Below are 19,778 nucleotides of genomic sequence, written 5' to 3' on the forward strand. Positions count from 1 at the left end.
ATTACAGTTAACTGTTTCGCAGCGAACTTATTTATGGGCAGTACGTTGGTTTCTTCTCACATTTACATGACTTGGCAATAGCAATATTCAAAACTATACAACATTTGCAATCGTGCAAATTACAGTCTCTTTACCATGTTATTTCTCTTTTGAATTAATCTCTGAGACACCTACCACATATTAACAGTAGTCTTTTTTTCAACAGGTAAAGCCACTGGGCCGGTCATGGTATCCGAGCGGTCTAAGGCATGTACTGTCTTCGCTCGCTTGGAAACCGTGATCGTGGGTTCGAATCCCACTCAGGGCATGGATGTTTAGTTTGTGTGTGTGCGTTTTTCTGTGTTTGTGTACAGGTAGAGGCCTTGCGACGAGCTGATCACTCGCCCAAGGAGTCCTACCGAATGTGTAAGACCTAGAAAAACCGAAGTGAACGGAGAAGTTCATGGAGGTAGGCCTAGGCCCACTGGGGCTGTAGTGCCAAGGGGGGGGGGGAAAGCCACTGGAGTGTAAAGCTGGACCACTCACTTAAATCTACGAATTTCAACACATGGAACTTCAACCCTCCCCCAACTCCTCGGGGCACAGTGATTAACGAAGTCACGGCAACCTTAAATTTCATTTAGTTTTAATACTTCCCGAAACTGGTGCAAGGATTGCATAGTCGGCACAGCGACTTGCTGCGGGCTGGGCGACAAAGGGGTAGAGAAGTTTCTCTTCTCCAAGTCGTCCAGACCGACTCTGGGACCCAACCAGCCGGGGCGTGAAGCTGACCACTCACCTCCAACTAGTGCCGAGGTCAAGAAAATGTGGATCCATACATCCACTCCCCCTACGCCTTCATGGCGCAGTGCTTAATTAGTTAAGTATCGTACATATGATAATCGTATCTGCGGTTAAGAGGGTAGACTTCGTGATAGGATATCATACATAATACTAAAGGTCGCTGGTGTGATTTCATCGTCACGAAAGTTCACGCCCCAACAGAAGATAAAATTGATGACATAAAAGACAGGTTCTATATGAATAACTAGAACATGTATTTGATAAATTACCAAAGTACCCTATAAAAATGTTGTTAGGAGATTTCAATGCCAAAGAGGGAGGGAAGACATTTTCAAACGATTGGAAATGAGAGTTTCCATGAAATTAATAATGACAATGGAATTAGAGTAGTAAACTTTGCCACATCAAAAAATCTTACTGTCAAAAGTACAATGTTCCAGCATCGTAACATCCATAAATTTACTTGGATAGCTCCTGATGGGAAGATACACCATCAAGGTGGCATTCCAGTAAACTTGATGTCCGATCATATAGGGCAGCAGATACTGACCACTATCTGGTGGTGGCAAAGGTCAGGGAAAGACTGGCAGCGAGCAAACAACACACAGAGTTCATATGGAGAGTCTCAATCTCAAGAAATTAAATGAGGTAGAGGGTAAAGAGTAGTATCATGTTGAAATCTCAAATAGGTTCGCAGTTTTGGAAAACTTGGACACTGAGGTGGATGTTAATAAAGCTTGGGAAACTATTAGTGAGAATATCATAATTTCTGCCAAGGAGAGTCTGGGTTATTATGAACTGAAGAAACATAAGCCATGATTCGATGAAGGATGCTCAAAGTACGAGTCCAAATAAAACAAGCCAAATTGCATTGGTTACAGGATCCAAGCGAAATACATATGGATAATCTGAACAATATAAGACGCGAAACCAACAGACATTTCAGGAATAAAAAGAGGGAATATCTGACAGACATAACTGATGAGCTTGCAATGAACAATAAGAACAAGAACATTAGAAACCTGTGTGGAGGAATATATGACAGTAGCTGCAGATTTGGTGGCTCCTCAAGAAGGGCTCAGCTCCATAAGTAAATAAGGAACAACTTTACATTAAGAAAGCAGTCTTCTGGGATTTGGCACCGTGTATATGTGGTGTTAACCGACGTTTCGGAGNAAAGAAATGTCAGGCCTACCAGCATTCCACGCAGTCTGTGCCAGCTACATGTCAGGACGGTGTCGTTCCTTGAATACTCAATTTGTGGAAGGAACACATAATTACACTCTCAGTATAGGGAATCTACCCGTCGCCTGATAACAGCAACACTTTTTCTATGTAAAATCTATAAGTTGAACAATTTTCCAACAGATTAACATGGGTAACGTGGGGAATGCACGTGAATCACTGTCGAACGGAAAGGTAAATAAAACTGATGCGGAAGTATCCCAATGTGGACCGACAGATCACACACACACACCACTTTCGTTAAATACTAATGAAGGATTTCGCTTTGGCAATGTCAAGGTCAGCGTAGTCGGGGCAGGCTCGCCACCAAGGCCTGTAGAGAGAGACGCTGCGCCCCACCACGCTCCCTCAACTGCGGCCTGACCAACACGAACACCCACTAAAATCACACATGGCATTGTCACCATCTGCACTACAATTTATATGTTCCTCCGCCCTTGTCACATTTTAAAGCGATTCTTCTGCTACCAGCACTCCACATCGCACTACGACCTTATGACTGGTACATGGAATGTAGTGGCTCAACCCAGCCCCAACGCCATCTCACTTCCCTCTCTACCTCGCGGTCCCTTCTACGCTTCCACTCAAAAAATAACCGTCACAAAGCAAAGCATGAGGCAGATGGAAACCAGATGCCTACACAACGTTGCCATACCGGTTGGACTGTCCCGTCCGTCCGACAGAGAAAGAAAGCGGGTCAGCTAACAACACAATTTTCACTTATTCGCTTTTCTAATAATTAAAAAAAAAGTGCGCAGTTGTAGTTCCTGTCCTTCGGCAGTTCCGCTCCAACTCCCAACTGCGGCCGCATTACAAGGCAGACGACATTCGATTCATTCGGGAGACTTGACCCAATTGATCTGTTATGCAGTGGAAATGGATTCGTGAGCAGCAGAAAAGGTTCAGAGGCAGTACGAAAACATCAAAGTAGATTAGTCCGGTCCTGGTAAGTTCACTTTCTGAATCCGAAGCAGACTGGAACTGCAAAAGACCATCATTGGAATCAAAGCTTTCTGCGACTAGTAAAAATATCTTCCACCAAGGTGACAGTTCAGGACAATCGGTTCATGAATACACGGTTGGCACACATTCTTGGATTTCTCGACTTTTCTGATGATTAACTGCGCCATTCTCTCTATCGTCATCACTGGCGCCAGACATTCCCTTTATTAAATGTTTCAGTTTGGAAGCAAGAATGCCGTCTTTTGGGATGTGGCGCCACGTGGATCTTGTGTGAACCGACGTTTCGGAGGAACGTATCGCCTCCATCTTCAGGGTAGAAAAATCTGCGAGAGAGGAACCAGCTTCAGCATATGACTGCAGTCGCAGCCTTCGCTCGCGGATTTTTTCACCCTGAAGATGCAGGCGAGTCGTTCTTCCGAAACGTCGGTTCGCACAATATAACAAGGTGCCACATCCCAGAAGACGGCATTCTTCAGTCACCGGCGTGAAAACCTCAGATCTTATAAGAAAAGGGAAGTAACGTCCTGTGTCTTATGGTACAAACGGATTTTATTGCATTGTATGTCTTGAATGCCTATGCAACTTCCTGGCCACCGGAATAGAGATGTCGGTAGGTAAAACGAGAGAACAGTACTGTATGCTACAGAGAGGAGCAGGGACTGTGCTCACTGACATCTCTATTCCGACAGACAGTAGTCACTATGTCCTGCTCCCTTCTAAGGAAATTGTTAAGTACTTGGTGACAGACGCAACGTTTCATATACAGACCCAGGCAAAATTCGAAACATACTTATCTGGAGGTTAAATTCCGCATTTTACCTTATTTACATCTCCAAGAATTACGAAATCGTTCTTACGTTCTTCCCATTCCAATAAAACAATTTATTTTCAATCGGAAAATATCCACCTCGACGGTGGTTGTAGCAGTTTCTGTCACACAGTTCAGTATAGTATACAGGCGTACGCTTGACGAGGATTCAATTTCCGGCAGGAGGAGGAAATTCTCTCCTCGCGATAACACAAACTCAGCTACTTATCTAGCCTTCTGACCATGAGGTGTCGTGGTAGATTTATGCTTATGTACGGCTCTACAGTCCTCTTGTTGGGCCTTGATCGCCTTTCGTTTTCTTAATCTTTTACACAGTCGGTAGGATTCCTTGGACGGGGTGTCAACCCGTCGCAGGGCCGCTACCTACACACACAACAACACAAACACAGAATAAAGGCACAAATCCAGTCATGCCTTTAGCTGGATTCGAACCCACGACCCCAGAGTTCGAGCGAGCGAAAGATAGTTCTCGCCTCAAGACCGTGCGCCCACTGGATCGCGTCGGTGGATTTCGTCGTGGGGGTAAACAGACCAGGGCATGAAGCCATACTTCCGTTCTGTCATACACCTTCATGATGAGGTGCTTAATTACGCACGGGGACTTCATACTTTTGGATGAAATGAGGCTTGAAAAGGGAAAAAATTTGAAGCCTTACACACATTTTAAGAAAAGGCATTCGTACCATGGTGGATACAGATGCGGTTGGCAAGCAGGTCGGTGCCTTCCCCTCAAGTTACGGGGTTCGACAGTGTGCGGCTGTAGCAGTTTCGGTCCACTAACATTGATCACAATACCCGTACAGCACTCCTATTTGCTTCGGTTCCTTTGTATTTCCCAAATGAAAGGCACGTACTCTAGAGAGAGAATATAAAAACCGCGTATATTGCGCCAAGATTCCGTTCCAACTTGGCTGCTACGGAATGCCATCATGCAGATGATTGTAACAGATTTAATTAATGAGAACTGAGAAGAACCCAAGTATCACTCAAACTCTTAGTAAGAAACAACAAAAGTTAACTGGCTACAAAAGAGACGTCAATCACGCAAGATTTACACATTCCTTCTTCTTCCTCCTCCTGTTGTTCTCGCTTGGAGCACAGGGCATCCGTGAAACGCTTCGTTTCACTTCAGTTTCTTAATCTAAAACATTCGGTAGGACTCCTTGGACACGGCAGGGCGTTAAGCTGATCACCCACCTCCATTCAGTGCCGAGGTTAAGAATGGTGGAGCTCCGCTTCAACTCCCCTATCCTTCTTCATGGCGTGGTGTTTAAGTAAGCGAAGGGATAACTTTACCTTCTTCTTTATCTTGTGCGTATTTATTTACACTGACATTCGCTACAATTATGCTTCACTGCTATTCAGATCTACCACAATATGATGTTATGTTCAAAGGCATTTCCTTACCGCATTCCTACTCCTACACACCAAAACTGCGCTTACCTCAGACCCCGGAATCGTCATTCATTGCAAGTCACTCTTCGTTAATCATAACATTTACTACAAGACTGTGTCTGAAGTTCACTTAAATCCACTTCTTACATTAGAAATTGTAACATTTTATCGCGCCAAAAGTCGCAACAATTAAACAAGTAAACTGAAATGGTGGTTCTATGAAAATACACCTGCATGATAAAGTGCATCAGCGGCTTTGTTAGTGGCCTCTACGCCATCCTTCCCCGTGAAAACCAACGAGACAACAGTCGTCGCGCCTACTTGAAACCTGGACTATCCCAATAATTACTACTTATCTAATTAAGCCGAATTACCCATCCTTATGCTCAAATCTCGACCCGAACATCGGCTATCTTGGGGTTCTTCGCTGTTTTCTCACCCAAAAGCCCAAGGCAAGATCCGGGATAGCGCAGTCGGTATAGCGACTGGCTACGGGCTGGACGACCAAGGGGTCGGAGTTCGAGTCCCGAAGGGGGCAAGAATTTTTACTTCTCCATGTCGTCCAGACCGGTTTTGGGGTCCACGCAACCTCCTACCCAATGGGTACCGGGGAGCTCTTTCCTCGGGGGTAAAGCGGTAGGGGCGTGGGGTTGACCACTCACCTCCAGCTAGTGCCGAGGTCAAGAAAATGTGAATCTGTACATCCACTCCACAATACGCCATCATGGAGCAGTGCTTAATTACTTTTAAGTAATTATGCAGTACTGCATAATAGATGCAGGTCAAACATCGCCTCATAATGACACTAAACGCAACAAAATACTGTAAAAACCGAATAAGCAAATTAACATGAAAGTTAATGTTAGAGAAATGATTATCAAACATGTTGACAATGTTACATATTTCATTTGCGCCTAAGGCACAGCGAAGAAAAGGATAATGATTACTTGAAAACGAAGTACAAAAGATACTGAAATCTCATAATGTGTCCGATTGGAAATATGGTACAAAAATAACACCATCTCTCGAATGACGTGAGAAATTTTAAGTTTGCCGAAACAAAATTGTAGACCAATGACTTAAAGAATCTCTTGCGCACTTGATATAAGGCAGAAACCTTTCTCTCAACAGGCGATGATTTGTCTGAATCAATAATCACAACAATAGTGCTGTCGCGGCTTATTGCAAGATTCCGTCCCGGGGTCCGCCCCCAGGAGGTGAGGAAAATCATGATAAAACTCAGTCATTATATCGGTATCCTCGATGTGATTTGAATACAAGCCTAGAGCATTGTTGCTATACAGCTTATTCACTGTCTTGAAAAGGGAGAAAAATATGTTACGGGATAATTCTCAGGAAAACACGAACCTCTGATGACAGAAGTTAACCTAACTAATAGTTAGTTCGTAGCTCACAGTGAAGTTGCATTCCTTTTACAAAGACCAGTCGCTAAATGCTGTGTTGGGAAATACTGTTTATTCAAGAAATACATGAAACATATAAATCCATTCTGCAGGTGAAATGCAGAATTAGTGTTAAAACAGGTGGTAGTTACAGCTACCGCCGTGTTTTAAATATTTAACTTAAATGGTAAAGGTAAAATTATCCGTGCGCTTTATTAAGTAAGCAAGATGCCATGTAGACGTATGGGAAAGTGGAACTTCAGCTCCAGCAGTGCTGACCTCGGCATTAGCAAAGTTTGGAAGCGCATGGAAAATTTTGTAAAATAGATGAGGGGTTCAAAACTACGTGATTGTATTCCCCATGTAGACAACAACAAAGGGTACAAACCACAGATCTGATACTTTCCCCCTCCCACTGGTTTTTGAAGGTCAAAAATAGCTTCTTTCCCAAAATCGACAAACAAGTTTCAAGCTTAATTAGACCTAGAGGAAGTGAGTTGAGTAAAAACTTGTAATGACATGAACTGTAGTCCATACGATGAGGAACAAATCGTTTTTTTATTGGGGTCTCTAGCTTCAATAGTTATCGAGATTTAGGAGATAATGCAAACCTCCATTTCAGCCGAAAACGCGATTTTTCGCATTATAAACACGGCTATACCGGGAGAACTGAACGGATTAAATTCTTTTTAAATATTTTTTGAGTATATACAGAACTATAATTTTGCTGTGGTTGTGTATGGGTGTGAAACTTGGTCTTTTGACATTAGGGGAGGAACACAGACTCGGGGTGTTTGAGAACAGGGTGCTGAGGAAGTGATACGAGGTTGGCGAAAACTGCATAATGAGCTTCACAACTAGTACTCTTCTCCAAGTATAATCAGAATGATCAAGAGAATGAGGATGAGAGTAGCAGGGCACGTAGCATGCATCACGGAGATGAAGAATGCATATATTATTTTGGTGGGGATGCCACACGAGACCATTAGGAAGACCTGGATGTAGGTGGGAGGATAACATTAAGATGGATCTTAAAGAGACAATATGGGGTGGTATGGACTGGATTGATCTGTCTGAGGATAAGGACCAATGAAGGGCTCTTACAAATGTGGTAATGAACCTTCAGGTTGACTTGAAAGGATTCTGACGATGGTGTATACTGTACTTCTTTTGGCTTATTTTGGACTTCACCCATCGTCCGGTATATAAAAAGACAAAAAACCACAACGTTTCGGAGACTGGATCTGTCTCCGTCTTCAGGTGTATAGGGAAGGTTTAACCTACTCAGTTGGGNTGCACAACTGGCAGTTTCTCAAGAGGGGCTCAGCTCTGTGGAATTAGTTAGTTATGTCATACGTACTTCTGTGGAAGTATGGAAATACAATGACTTTCGGATATCTTTACTGTTTAAAAATACAAGACACTTAACCACAAAACATGCTGCACATTTCAGAAAACCAAGTTCTACTGGATTTTTTCAATTTAGTTGACTATCAAGGAACTGTGTTATTTCTACTCTATATTTATACTGATCATTACAGCTTATCTTCATTTGGTTACTGACTTCTTGTTGTTGGTTACAAACATCAGAAGTTACTGTTATCAAAATTTAAACGTTACTATGAACCACTTGTCTGTGGCTTTAAAGATATGCTTGGATGATTCTGCTAGGTGGTTCATATGAGGTCTGCAATTATTATACTAGTGTCATCCACAGAGGTGCCAAAACTGGGTTAATACTATGTGGTAGATAATTAACACACAAGAGAAAAATGATTGGACCAAATATAGAGCAGTGAGGAATTCCACATGCAACCAAACAAATTTTTCTAGGTATCCGGAAATTTATTTAGATCTTAGTTTGTCTGATGATATGCAAACTATCCAATATCATTTCCATTCATTCCATGGTAAGGTAGTTCAGTCATTAATATCCCATGATTAACATCGCCAAAGGTCTCACTAACATCACAGAAAATTCCTGATACATCACTGTTACTACAGGTTTCCTGTAACACAGTACTCCAGTGTTTCAAGAGGAAGGCTGTGTACAGCTTTGTTAGTGCATACGTCCCCTTCTAAAACCAAACTGTTAATTAACTAAAATTCCACTGGAGTTTAAAACAGTGAGTTACTCTTTCATACACATCTTTCTCAAATATTTTTGAGCATAGCTAAAAAAGAACAATGCCCTACAATTTGTTATGTTTCAATTCACTTCGTAACAAAACTTAACCACACTGCCTGCATTATTTAACTGTCAAATATTTCTACTCTCGTTTCTTAAATTTTGTATAAAGATAACAGTGAAATCATGTAAGGCATATCCAAACATCAGTCAGCTACTTAGGCTAATTTCATGCATATATTTGGATGGCAGTGAAGTCCATTACAATATATGTGAGCTGAGACAAAGATTGCTTCTCACTCCTATCAGAATGGTCATATGATGTTCTGACAGTTCTCAGACAAGCACTGTACACATCAAAGCAAAATGTTTAGGATGATGTCATGTACACTATTTATATTCATAAATGTAGCAACTTAAATATCGAAAACTTTATAGACATTTTGCACTCTTACAACAAGGAATGAAAAGATTTATGTTCACATAATAAAAGACTGATTTTCATCATATTAATGAATGAATGAAAATCATGTGAATTTCTTTTAACTCAGATATAGAGACAGATTTAATTTTGAAATAAAGGTATGTCAGGTGGCAACTAATGTTTACTGAAGTACCATAAATTAGTATTTTGAACACTTGACCATCCATTGTTCAACCAATGAAATGGTATAAGAATGTAAAACATTCCCAAATAATAAAAGCACCCATATATTCTTTTACTTGACCTTGGATTTTCTTGTTAACTGCGAGAAGTGTAATATAATATATGGGGAAAATAAATATTAACTCAGAAATTCTTAAAAGAGAAAAACGTATTCTATCACACAGCATGACTCATGGAGACTGAGAAGGGGAAACTGCTACCTCACATACTGACTAAGTAGCCATTTTTCTGCTACTTATCGATATTTCAATATCGCCAGAGCATGTAAATTGTGATATATGGGATTAATGATATGAGAAATTAAACACTACTATATTACATATATCTAGCTACCATTTCAGTTTTAATCCACAAAAATTGCAAACAGTCTCAATGAAACTTGTCAGTTAAACTGTTCTTATAAAATAATCTCTACCATCTTTTAAACTTGTGTATCACAAATGAAATGATTCAGTACTTATAGAAAAGGAGAATTATGGTATCCAATGATCCACAACAAACACCAAAAATACAAACAAACTCTGTGGCTTTAGTCCGCAAGCGAACTATACTGATCGAGCGACCGCTGCAAGGATAATAAATTTTTATTTTCTTTCCTACAAAAATACAGAACAATTTTCATTAACTACTGGTTTAAGTGTTTCCATTTGCCAACAAAAGAAATTTAATTCAAATGCATATTACTACGTATAAACCTGAGCTGACTATTTCTTATTGTGATTACTGAAACACTGCCATTCTTACTCTGAAGCAACAATCAGTACTACAGAGCATTAACTGAAACACAAATCCAACATATTTGTGGCACTGTCACAAAATATTTCTCAGAAACTTGGAAAAGTGTAATAGTTTTCTTATATACTGGAATGACTGGCAAAACTGTACATACATCCTCATACTTCAATAGACGTGCAAATGTATAATGCAGTGTGCTACATGTTAACCTACGTCCAAAAAGCCGGTGATTCTGTGCAATTACAACTTTCCGTGTCTAACAAAACACAGAGTCGTTCTACTATTAATATTACTCTTTCTACTTCGTACTCACCGGCATCAACTGTCTTGAGCACCACAGGATTCCCATTTCTACAGCAATGATTTAACCACGCCACCACATCTCGCTGAGTGTACCCTGCTACTTTCTGTCCCTGAATTTCCAATAAAATATCCTCTTCGTGTAATTTTCCGCTCACATAATTCACTTTATTCTGCACTATATGACTCACGTAAGCAAACTCTCCTTTATCAGATCCACCATGCACTGAAAAGTTCAAACTGCCGTCGGGTCGAGCAGTGATTACTGTTTCGCGAACACCCTGTCGCCAATGCTCTGCAGCATCAGGGGAACCAATAACTCCTGATTTCGTCTTGTTTGGGGTATTAGGCCGTTTCTGGCCAGATTTCAGCATTATGACATAACTTTCAGCACGAAGTTTCCTTTCCCACGAAACAAAATACTCTTAATCCACCCCGTACTTCTCGACATCTGCTTTCTCGCATACATTTTCAGTACCTCACACAAACCAAGAAGCCATGTTGCTTGTATTTCACATCTGACGGTTAGACAACCAGGTGTCAGGTAGCTTCCATTTTTAAACAGACTGTCTTCATCCAGAATTATACTGTCCATTTAATTCACTTGTTCACACGTATAATGTTCTATGTACTCGCACATATTTATTACACGCCTAATGTAGATCATTCCTATCTGTAACCGTTTGTAACGCTATCCACGTTATGCACCTGTCAAACACTTCCTTTTGAAATGCGACCTAGTTGCTGCAACTCTTACGCATGCGCAAGAGAGTATAGTCCTGTAATAGAAAGGTCGACATCCTTTAAACGCACGAAAAATAGTGACGACGAAATGCGCTGCTTTCCGAAAAGCTGAATTAATATTTAATCTTATAAGCTTTAACTCTCTACCGGAAAATTCACTGGAATTCCAGTTATTTTGTGCTAATATATTGTGTTGGCAAGCACCACCAGATAGTCGCCTCAATGAACGTACACATCTACTTCAGCGTAATACCTCATTATGAAGCCTATAAATTATTTTAAAGCAGCCGGTATGTACACGAAAGAAATATTTAGTAATGTAAATTTAACGAGAGTTCATCGTTTAACATTAAACAGTATCGATATAATGGCAATTTTAAAGTTCAATATCAATATGAAGATATTTGCCTCGTAATTATTGTCATACACGTAACTGACTGCATTGTTGAAGCTAGTCTTAGGACGTAAAGCAGCAACGTCCATTTGTAGATTTCTGATTCGTGTCCTCAGGTGGAGGCAAGAATTTTCACTTCTCCATGTCGTCCAGACCGGCTCAGGGGTTCATCCATCCTATCCAATGGGTACCGCGGAATTTTTCCCCGGGGGTAAAGTTGCCGGGGCATAAAGCTGATCAGTCATCTCCACCTAGTGCCGAGGTCAATAAAATGTGGATCTATACATCCACTCCCCCATACGCCTTCATGGCATACTGCTTAATTAGCTAAGCACAGGGACAATTTTATCCTTTTTTTATAATCTGGACTGCAAATAGTTTGCTGTGACATTCTAACGCATTCAACCTAAACCTTTCTTTTTCCCACGCTTCATGAATCCATTTCCGATTATGTTTATTAATGCTCTGCTTTTCATCTAGTAGCCAAGCGATAACAGCAAATTCTTCATGGTGAAACAGTGTCGCATCTATACACAGACCCTCGTAAGAGTTCTCACCTTTTCAGTTCTTCTGAGTCAATGGTATTCAGAAGGAAGGGGAGGATGCACCAGGTGGGTTATACATGAAAAGTATTTTCAAGTATTTCAGTGTATGAAGCCGCGAACATTTCTCAACTACTGAGCTGGATTTACTGGAAATAGTTCTGGTGGCATGGCGTTACTAAATAGAAATTATTTTCTGAACAGTTAAAAACAAATTGCTTTATTTTCGTACGTACAGTGTAATGAAATACATAATTATGAAAGAAATGTAACATTTCCATGCTGTTCTCAGTTAGACCTTGCAATTCTTCTATGCCTGTTCAGATTACCATTATGGATAAAGTAGCAGTGGGGCTGATTTCCCCTGCCAGTTATCATCCCACCAACTGCTATGCATTAATTAAGGTTGAAGTTCGAGTCCTGGTAGGGTCAAGAATTCTCTTCTCTCCACATAATCCAGACTGCTGCTGGGGTCTACCCAGCCTCCTATCCAGTGGGTACTGGAGGCTGACCACTCTCCTACCCCATACATCTTCATGGCGTAGTGCTTAATTAGTTAAGCACAGGCATAACTTTACCTTTATCATCCAACCCTATGTAGGCTCATTAATGACAGCATCATTATGTAACCAACATGAGGAGTGGGAAGAAGTTCAATTAGGCAATTTTATCTTATTTTCATTTGCACATTATATAATCATCAATTCAGCTTATATCCTTTTGACTATGACTGTCATCTTTGGATTTGGAAGAACTGAGAGTTAAATTTTACTTCCACGCTCTATTTTATTATTCAAACTTGTGAATAACGTGCTTGCCCTTAAGACTTCATAAATTTTAAGAAATTCTTAACAAGCCATGCCCACTCAATACTGAATATCCTAAGGGTGTTCATGGCTTCCCTCTGTTCCTTGAGGCAAATACAAGGATATCACCTTTCATCAGACTATGACTGCTTCCGCATTTATTCCAATTCATTACGCACTATCATTCATTCATGGTATGTCAATGGGAGGAGGGGAGGTTACTTCAACAATATTTTTATAATACATTACCTGCTTCATAATGTAGGAGCACACTGCACACAAATTAATTTTCAACCATACCGATTCATAATAAAGTCCAGTTTTAAATGTTTAATGTTTAAACTTTTAATAAGTTTTATAGAAAGCGTGTTGCAGATATGGTGGAACCAGTAACATTTGATACTAAGTAAGGTGCAGCAGGATGTTACAGTATAATACTATTACATATTATACAAATTTAAGAAAAGGGTGATGAAACGGACTGTGGTAATTATTGAGAAATATCACTGTTACGAACTTCATACAACATTTTATCCAACATCCTTCTCTGAAGGTTAAGTCCATATGTAGACGAAAATATTGGGGATCATCAGTGTGGTTTTTGATGTAACAGATTAAGTAATGATCTGATTTCTTGCATTTGTCATATACTGGAGAAAGAATTGGAGTACAGTATATCAGCTATTCATGGACTTCAAAAAGGCCCATGATTCGGCTAAGAGGAAAGTGCAGTAGAACATTCTTAATCATTTTGGGGTACACATGAAACTAGTTAGGCTTATTAAAATGTGTTTAAATGAAACAATGAAACCCGTAGCGAAGTACATATAGGTAAATATCTGTCCGATAAATTTCCTATTCAGAACTGTCTAATGCAAGGAAATGCTTTATCACCATGTTTTGGAGTGGTAGCAAAAGAAGCCAGAGTCTATGAATGTATGAGTTTTGTCAAGTGACACTGTTTGTAGTTCATGTTTTGAGAAATCTTACACTCTCAAAAACTATAGGAAAAATAGTGACTCAATAGATAAGTGTATAAAGGAAAAAGATGTTCAATAGTCTTCTCAACAGATATGCAATCAATATGACTAAAAATATAACACATACTAAAAAAACACTAATACAACACTTACACAAATAGCATCAAAAGAAAATAAAAAGAAAAAAATAACTTAGTCCACAGAGCCAGAGAAGCATGTAAAATGTAGAATTAAAAAACAGTTACATGTGAAGATGTTTATTTTAAGAACTTTTTTTCAGAACTAAATATGAGTAAATACACTGTCAACATACATGTAACAAATATACTTCATAATAAAAATTACCAATTCACTTTTAATTTCATATTCTCTACTTGCAATTATTTCTCATATCAAAATTGTTGAGGTCTACAGTAAATTCTCAATTATATAACTTGCAGTATTACAGTGTTCAGAATTATATAAGAAAATTGTAAACACACTGGGCATAAAGTGGAAAGTACTCTCTTTTTTTTTTTTTTTCTGAGAAGCATCTCTGGTCCCATTTCCTGCAGAGAATACTGTACTAAAGTGTTCAAGTGACTGGAATTTTTCAGCTTTGCTTATCTGTGCAATTTCAGAGACAAATCTTTGGAAATAAAACCAGAGAAAATGGAATGCTCATAAAAATATTATCAGTAAATGATGTCTGTGTATGATAAATAATTGAATATGTAAAAAGAGGTACAAGTAACAGTTATTATCCTATGTAACATGCTTACGAGACAGATGCTAACAACAAAATCTTCTTCCAAGTGTTGATTGATCATTCTCACTAAGCCTGAAAATTGTTTGTTGAGCCAGTTTCACTCTTTAAAGTGTCATCTTCTTGAGTGGCAGTTTCCTTCTGGAAGAATATTCTTGCACTGCTGAGACTGTAGTACAATAAATCAAATTCCTGGAAAGGTGAATTTGTAAAAAAACTTGATGGACAAGCATGTCACATAACCAAAATGAATGACAAAGTCATAACATAGAGTTCTGTCATCTGGGATATAACAACCATGTAGTCTGTTGACGGTAAACTGAAATTTCAGTAGAACATGTCAGTTGACTTTCAAAAGGATTATATGGCACTATATCCCAAAAGATATGATTTTTGTTTCCATTTTATTCGATGTTTGTTACTTTCACTAATTTTTGGTTGATTTAAGAGCCACATATAATTACAATGATCAGTTCAAGGAGGATGAGATGGAAAGGTCATGTAGAGACGATGGGGAAGAGTGTATACAGGGTTTTGGTGGGAAAGTCAGAAGGAAAGAAACCATTAGGAAGACCTAGATACATGTGAGAAGATAATATTAAACTTGAGCTTAGAAAAATGTGATGGGGTGGTATGGACTGGATGGATCTGGCTCAGGATAGGGATCAGTGGCAGGTTCTTGTGAACATAGTAATAAACCTGCAGGTTCCAGAAAATGTTGGACAATATTTGTGTAGCTGGGCAACTGGCGGATTCTTAAGGACTCACCTAAATGAAGTTAGTTAACCATTACAATTATACACTGCTGAGTGACAGGACAACTAATGAACAATGAAATAGTAAGGAGTGGAAGGAAATGCTTATGCCTAATTTAAGGCACTATCTCTGCATTTGCTGGGAAGGGCTGAAGAAAACCATGAAAAACCTCAGTCATGATACCTGGTTACTGGTCCCCCAAATATGAAGTAGGAATGCTAACCACTCAACAGTGGTGTCTGGTAAGATAACTGAAATATAGTCTCTTCCCCCAAGGAAACATGGTGAAACGAGGAGAGGGTTCTTCTTTCCCCTTGCAGCTTTTACACGTTCATGTAAGAAGAGAAAGCAAACTTTGACATACTTGTTGATAAATGTCCAGTCTCCTAGCGGTGAGAGTCATAGTCTGCTGCAACTTTTCATCCTCTTTTGACACCACAGATTTGTGTTTGCCGAGAGAAGCTTTATCCATACTGTACTTTTCTCTCACTGATTGAAACCAATGCAGCGAATCAAATTCCTCATATTGGTCCAGAAGCTTTAAGATGTAAGCTATACCTATGAAATAAATAATAGCTACATTCGTAACACTGACACACAATGTAATACTAGCACAAACCATTCAGTGATCTCTGCAGAACACACAAAAATAGTCCTTTTTCTAAAATTAAAATAATAGAGTGTACCAAATATTCCTAATTGCAATCACATATAACAGTAAATTTTCTTTCATTAGAATTCTTAAAAAATTGAAAACTCACAGATTTAGATGTGTCATGTTCATCTGCCAGTAGCAACACCATTAACTACTGAATGGACTTCTTTTGAACTTGGTATAACAGAAGATTACAGTCTCATCAGATGTGACACCATGTATTTTGTAAACATGCACCAACATTTCAGTGGAAGATGGGGAAAACAGGTTCTTCTCAAATGTCGGTACCTATCTATAAAAGTACACACCGCCAATCCAGAAAGATCACAATCTTCATATTAACTGCCATGAGATCCTCAAACTTCACTTGGCACAGTAAATTTACTTTGGTATTTTTGTTTCATCTGGTTTATTTTTATGTCCGCTTTAATTACCAGTGTGACACAATGGCTGAAAGCTGCAATAACGGAGTGAGAAGAGGTGGGCGTTGCTAAGCAATTGGCCAGTAAACATTCCAGATATTGCTACACAATGGCCAGTAAACAATGACTGTGACACAGTGTTTTCTATGTGGTCTGTCCTTAGGCTATATAACAAGGACCAATGGGACAAGCCACTGAGTCAGAGGACAGGGAAGTCTCAAATCTGGGACAGTAAAATATGGTCGCAAGTCTCAAGGGACTCAGACCCGAGAAAGACTGCACCGACAAGGGCCAGCAGCATATATAGAAGACAGGCCCGTCCTCTCGTCAGAGAGGGCGCCCCACAAAAGCAAGACCGTAAATGTCAAACAGTAATAAATATCTGGTCATGAGCACCAGATGGGGCTCGACACCAAGACTTACTGACTGACTGACCGTCAGTCGCAATGTGACTTTGACTTCGAAGCCACTGAGTTACAGCTGAAAATTAGCTGTGAGACAGCCAGTGGCCAGTAAGAACACAAGCTCACAAGCAGAAAAATCTACATTGTTAAAAGCCATTACCAAGCAATGACTAATGGAAACACAGAAGACCTTATCTGTGTTGTAGTTACTGTGATTTTTACAGTGTGTAAATCAGTGAAACTATCATAGTTACTTGTAATTACGAGTTATAACCATTCAATAAATCCAATTATCAATCCACACCCTGTGTCTAGTTACTAACACGTGACAATGGCCTAAATTAACATATATATGTATACTTTCTTAGTCCTCTGGCCGTGTCATACCTTAGGCAGTTAGTCACTGGCTTCCCACAGCAGTGACCCAGGTTTAATCCCAGGTCAAGTCATGTGGGATTTGTGGTGGACAGAGTGGTATGGGGGCAGGCTTCCTGCGAGTACTTTGGTTTCTCCTGCCAATTCTCATTCCATCAAATGCTCCATACTCATCCATCTTCCGGGCTGGTACAATAGGTCAATTAATGGCCAACATACCAAGTGATCTCAGTCTCACCCCACCCCATCCCACAGAACTTCTGAGAGATCATGATGAAATGTTGCATCATGCCTTATCAATCCACAGTCCCCATGTTTTGCAATACAGAACATATGCAGCCTTACAGGTTCTGTATATCTTGCCACTTGTTATCATTTCATTCTTATGCATCGTGATCATGTATACTTCTGTCCTGTCTTGCATGTCATTACGTTGCATGGTGGAGGGGAGGGGGGAACGCGACTTGAAAGGACTGCTGTTTAATAGATTAATTTTGTCTAATGCCAAATAATGGGTCTAATGACCCATTAAAATACCAACAACAGCACCTGTATAAAAACAGCTATAGCCATACCATCACAATGAGGTATTTTGAAACAGGAAGTTGAGATACAATCAGACTTCTGAAAGTATATTTATGTTAATTTTTTAGATATACCCATTGCAAATCCATCATCAGTAAATGCTGCTCCCACTTTGTTCTTCTTGCTCATCTTTTCCTTGCAAGTGATTGAGTGTTCAACAAAGTTGATGGTAAGTGGTGGAACAATGATGTGGAAGTTGCGAAGGTGTACGTTCTTTGGGTCTCGAAATACAGATGCAAACACACCAACCAGAAGCTATAAAACAGTAAGATTCAGTATGAAGGCATAATTACATTATAGCACAGTATCCAAAGATGGCATTCTCAGCTGCTCAAAATTCATTCATTCATTTTATTTGGCATTCATAATTGCTACAACAGTAACACTTGAACAAGTCACATCATTAAATACATCATTCTTGAAATCCTTCTGCCCAAATGATTAGAATTTGTCAATAAATAAATAATCACTCTTGATGTGGTTAACCTATAATTAAAATATAACACACATTATCAAGCCAGATAAATAATAAATAATTCATGGTAATGTAACACAACTCATACTGTTCTATTAGCTTCATTTTATTTTAACGGTAAAGCGGTGAAACTCAATCCCTTCTACAGACTCCATGAAGCAGGCAGCAATATTGCTTGCTTCAAAATGTTCGACTCAATTGTTCTGGGAATTTTTTCATCACTGACTAACCAAAATTATTTTTCCTGAATAATGTATAATATTATAAGTATTGTAAGTATGTGATGATCATGTTTGAAGCTTTTCAGTAAATGCAGTTTAATGTCAGAATGTAAGCAGCCTTATGCACAGCTTCAAATTTGAAGGGCTGGAGATTCGATTTGGTGCTCACCTTCCCTTAGGGAAACTCTCTTCACCTTGACTAATGGAATTTATTTTCACGTATTTATCATAACTAATATGTTATAAGGTTTCAGTAATTGAAAAAGTACTACATAGAGCTGATATATGGACACTAATAGAATTTATTTTCCCATGTTTATCATAACTAATATTTCATAAGGTTTACAATATTATATTTAAGCATCCTGTTGCACTCCATACGATAAACGATATAATGATACAAATTCCGTCCCAAGTGCAAACAATATATTATGTGTCCTTGATCTTGCTCCTCTACACTACATGTTTTGGCCTCAGACGGCCATCATCAGGTGTATAACACTCACGTTGCTGTCACACTGCACCCAGCCCAAAATTTAACATTTAAAACACTTTCCTTGTTATTATCAACATCTACTTCATTGATATCTGTCTGGTTTGTAGATTATTTTACACACGTTAATTTTGACGTTCCTGTAGTAGCACTATAAAATCTTTAGTTCTAATTTTAAAATCTTTTAAAATTTTTCTCTAAATTTTAAATTTAAAATTGTTAGGGTTACTCGCCCTATGTCTAAAGTGCTGCAGCGGCTAGTTCTTGTTTCCACACTGTATAGGTGTTATCCTGTGTAGTCTTCCTGTGTGCGTGCCGCTGTTATTCTTTACTATCGTTTATTTTATAAGGTTTCAGCAATTGAAGAAGTACTACATAGAGCTGATATATGGACACTAATGGAATTTATTTCTTCATGTTTATGGAGCTGATATATGGGCACTGTCCAGTTTTCACTTCTTTAGATTTTGAAGCAATATTTTTTTTTTATAAAGCAAGGTTGACAGCCTTGTATCTAAACCCCAGCCTGAAGGATATACTGGTATCACCACATTTAATACATCAAGGCACAGTTCAATGTTTAAAAAATGGCATAAATAAGGTTTGGACATGCCAATATTCAAGACCTTATAAATGAGATAAATGCAGCTCATTATTTGAGTTTGTTTTCTGATTTCTTATTTATGTAAACATAAAAATTTACAAAGTAAAATAGTATTAAATGGAGCTCAAA

The 19,778-nt window shown here is 39.1% G+C and overlaps 2 protein-coding genes across 4 annotated transcripts in view; both read right to left on the reverse strand.

The window, feature by feature from the left end:
* Nucleotides 1–11,183, reverse strand: part of LOC111871102 (membrane-associated guanylate kinase, WW and PDZ domain-containing protein 2) — a 52,926-nt gene extending 41,743 nt beyond the window's left edge. For all 3 annotated transcript variants that reach the window (XM_023863905.2, XM_023863904.2, XM_023863903.2), the window contains exon 1: nucleotides 10,462–11,183. In XM_023863905.2, coding sequence (XP_023719673.1) covers nucleotides 10,462–10,822 — 361 coding nt within the window. In that variant the 5' untranslated portion in view covers nucleotides 10,823–11,183. The remainder of the gene's footprint in view (nucleotides 1–10,461) is intronic.
* Nucleotides 11,184–13,573: 2,390 nt separating this feature from the next.
* LOC111871126 (WASH complex subunit 4) overlaps nucleotides 13,574–19,778 on the reverse strand; it is a 32,890-nt gene continuing 26,685 nt past the window's right edge. Inside the window, exons 17-19 of the mRNA XM_023863976.2 lie at nucleotides 17,931–18,111; nucleotides 15,780–15,973; nucleotides 13,574–14,851 (exon numbers count right to left, since the gene is read on the reverse strand). Coding sequence (XP_023719744.1) covers nucleotides 14,729–14,851; nucleotides 15,780–15,973; nucleotides 17,931–18,111 — 498 coding nt within the window. The 3' untranslated portion in view covers nucleotides 13,574–14,728. The remainder of the gene's footprint in view (nucleotides 14,852–15,779; nucleotides 15,974–17,930; nucleotides 18,112–19,778) is intronic.

The sequence above is a fragment of the Cryptotermes secundus genome, unplaced genomic scaffold (assembly GCF_002891405.2).
Source record: "Cryptotermes secundus unplaced genomic scaffold, Csec_1.0 scaffold250, whole genome shotgun sequence".
Classification (NCBI taxonomy): Eukaryota; Metazoa; Arthropoda; class Insecta; order Blattodea; family Kalotermitidae; genus Cryptotermes; species Cryptotermes secundus.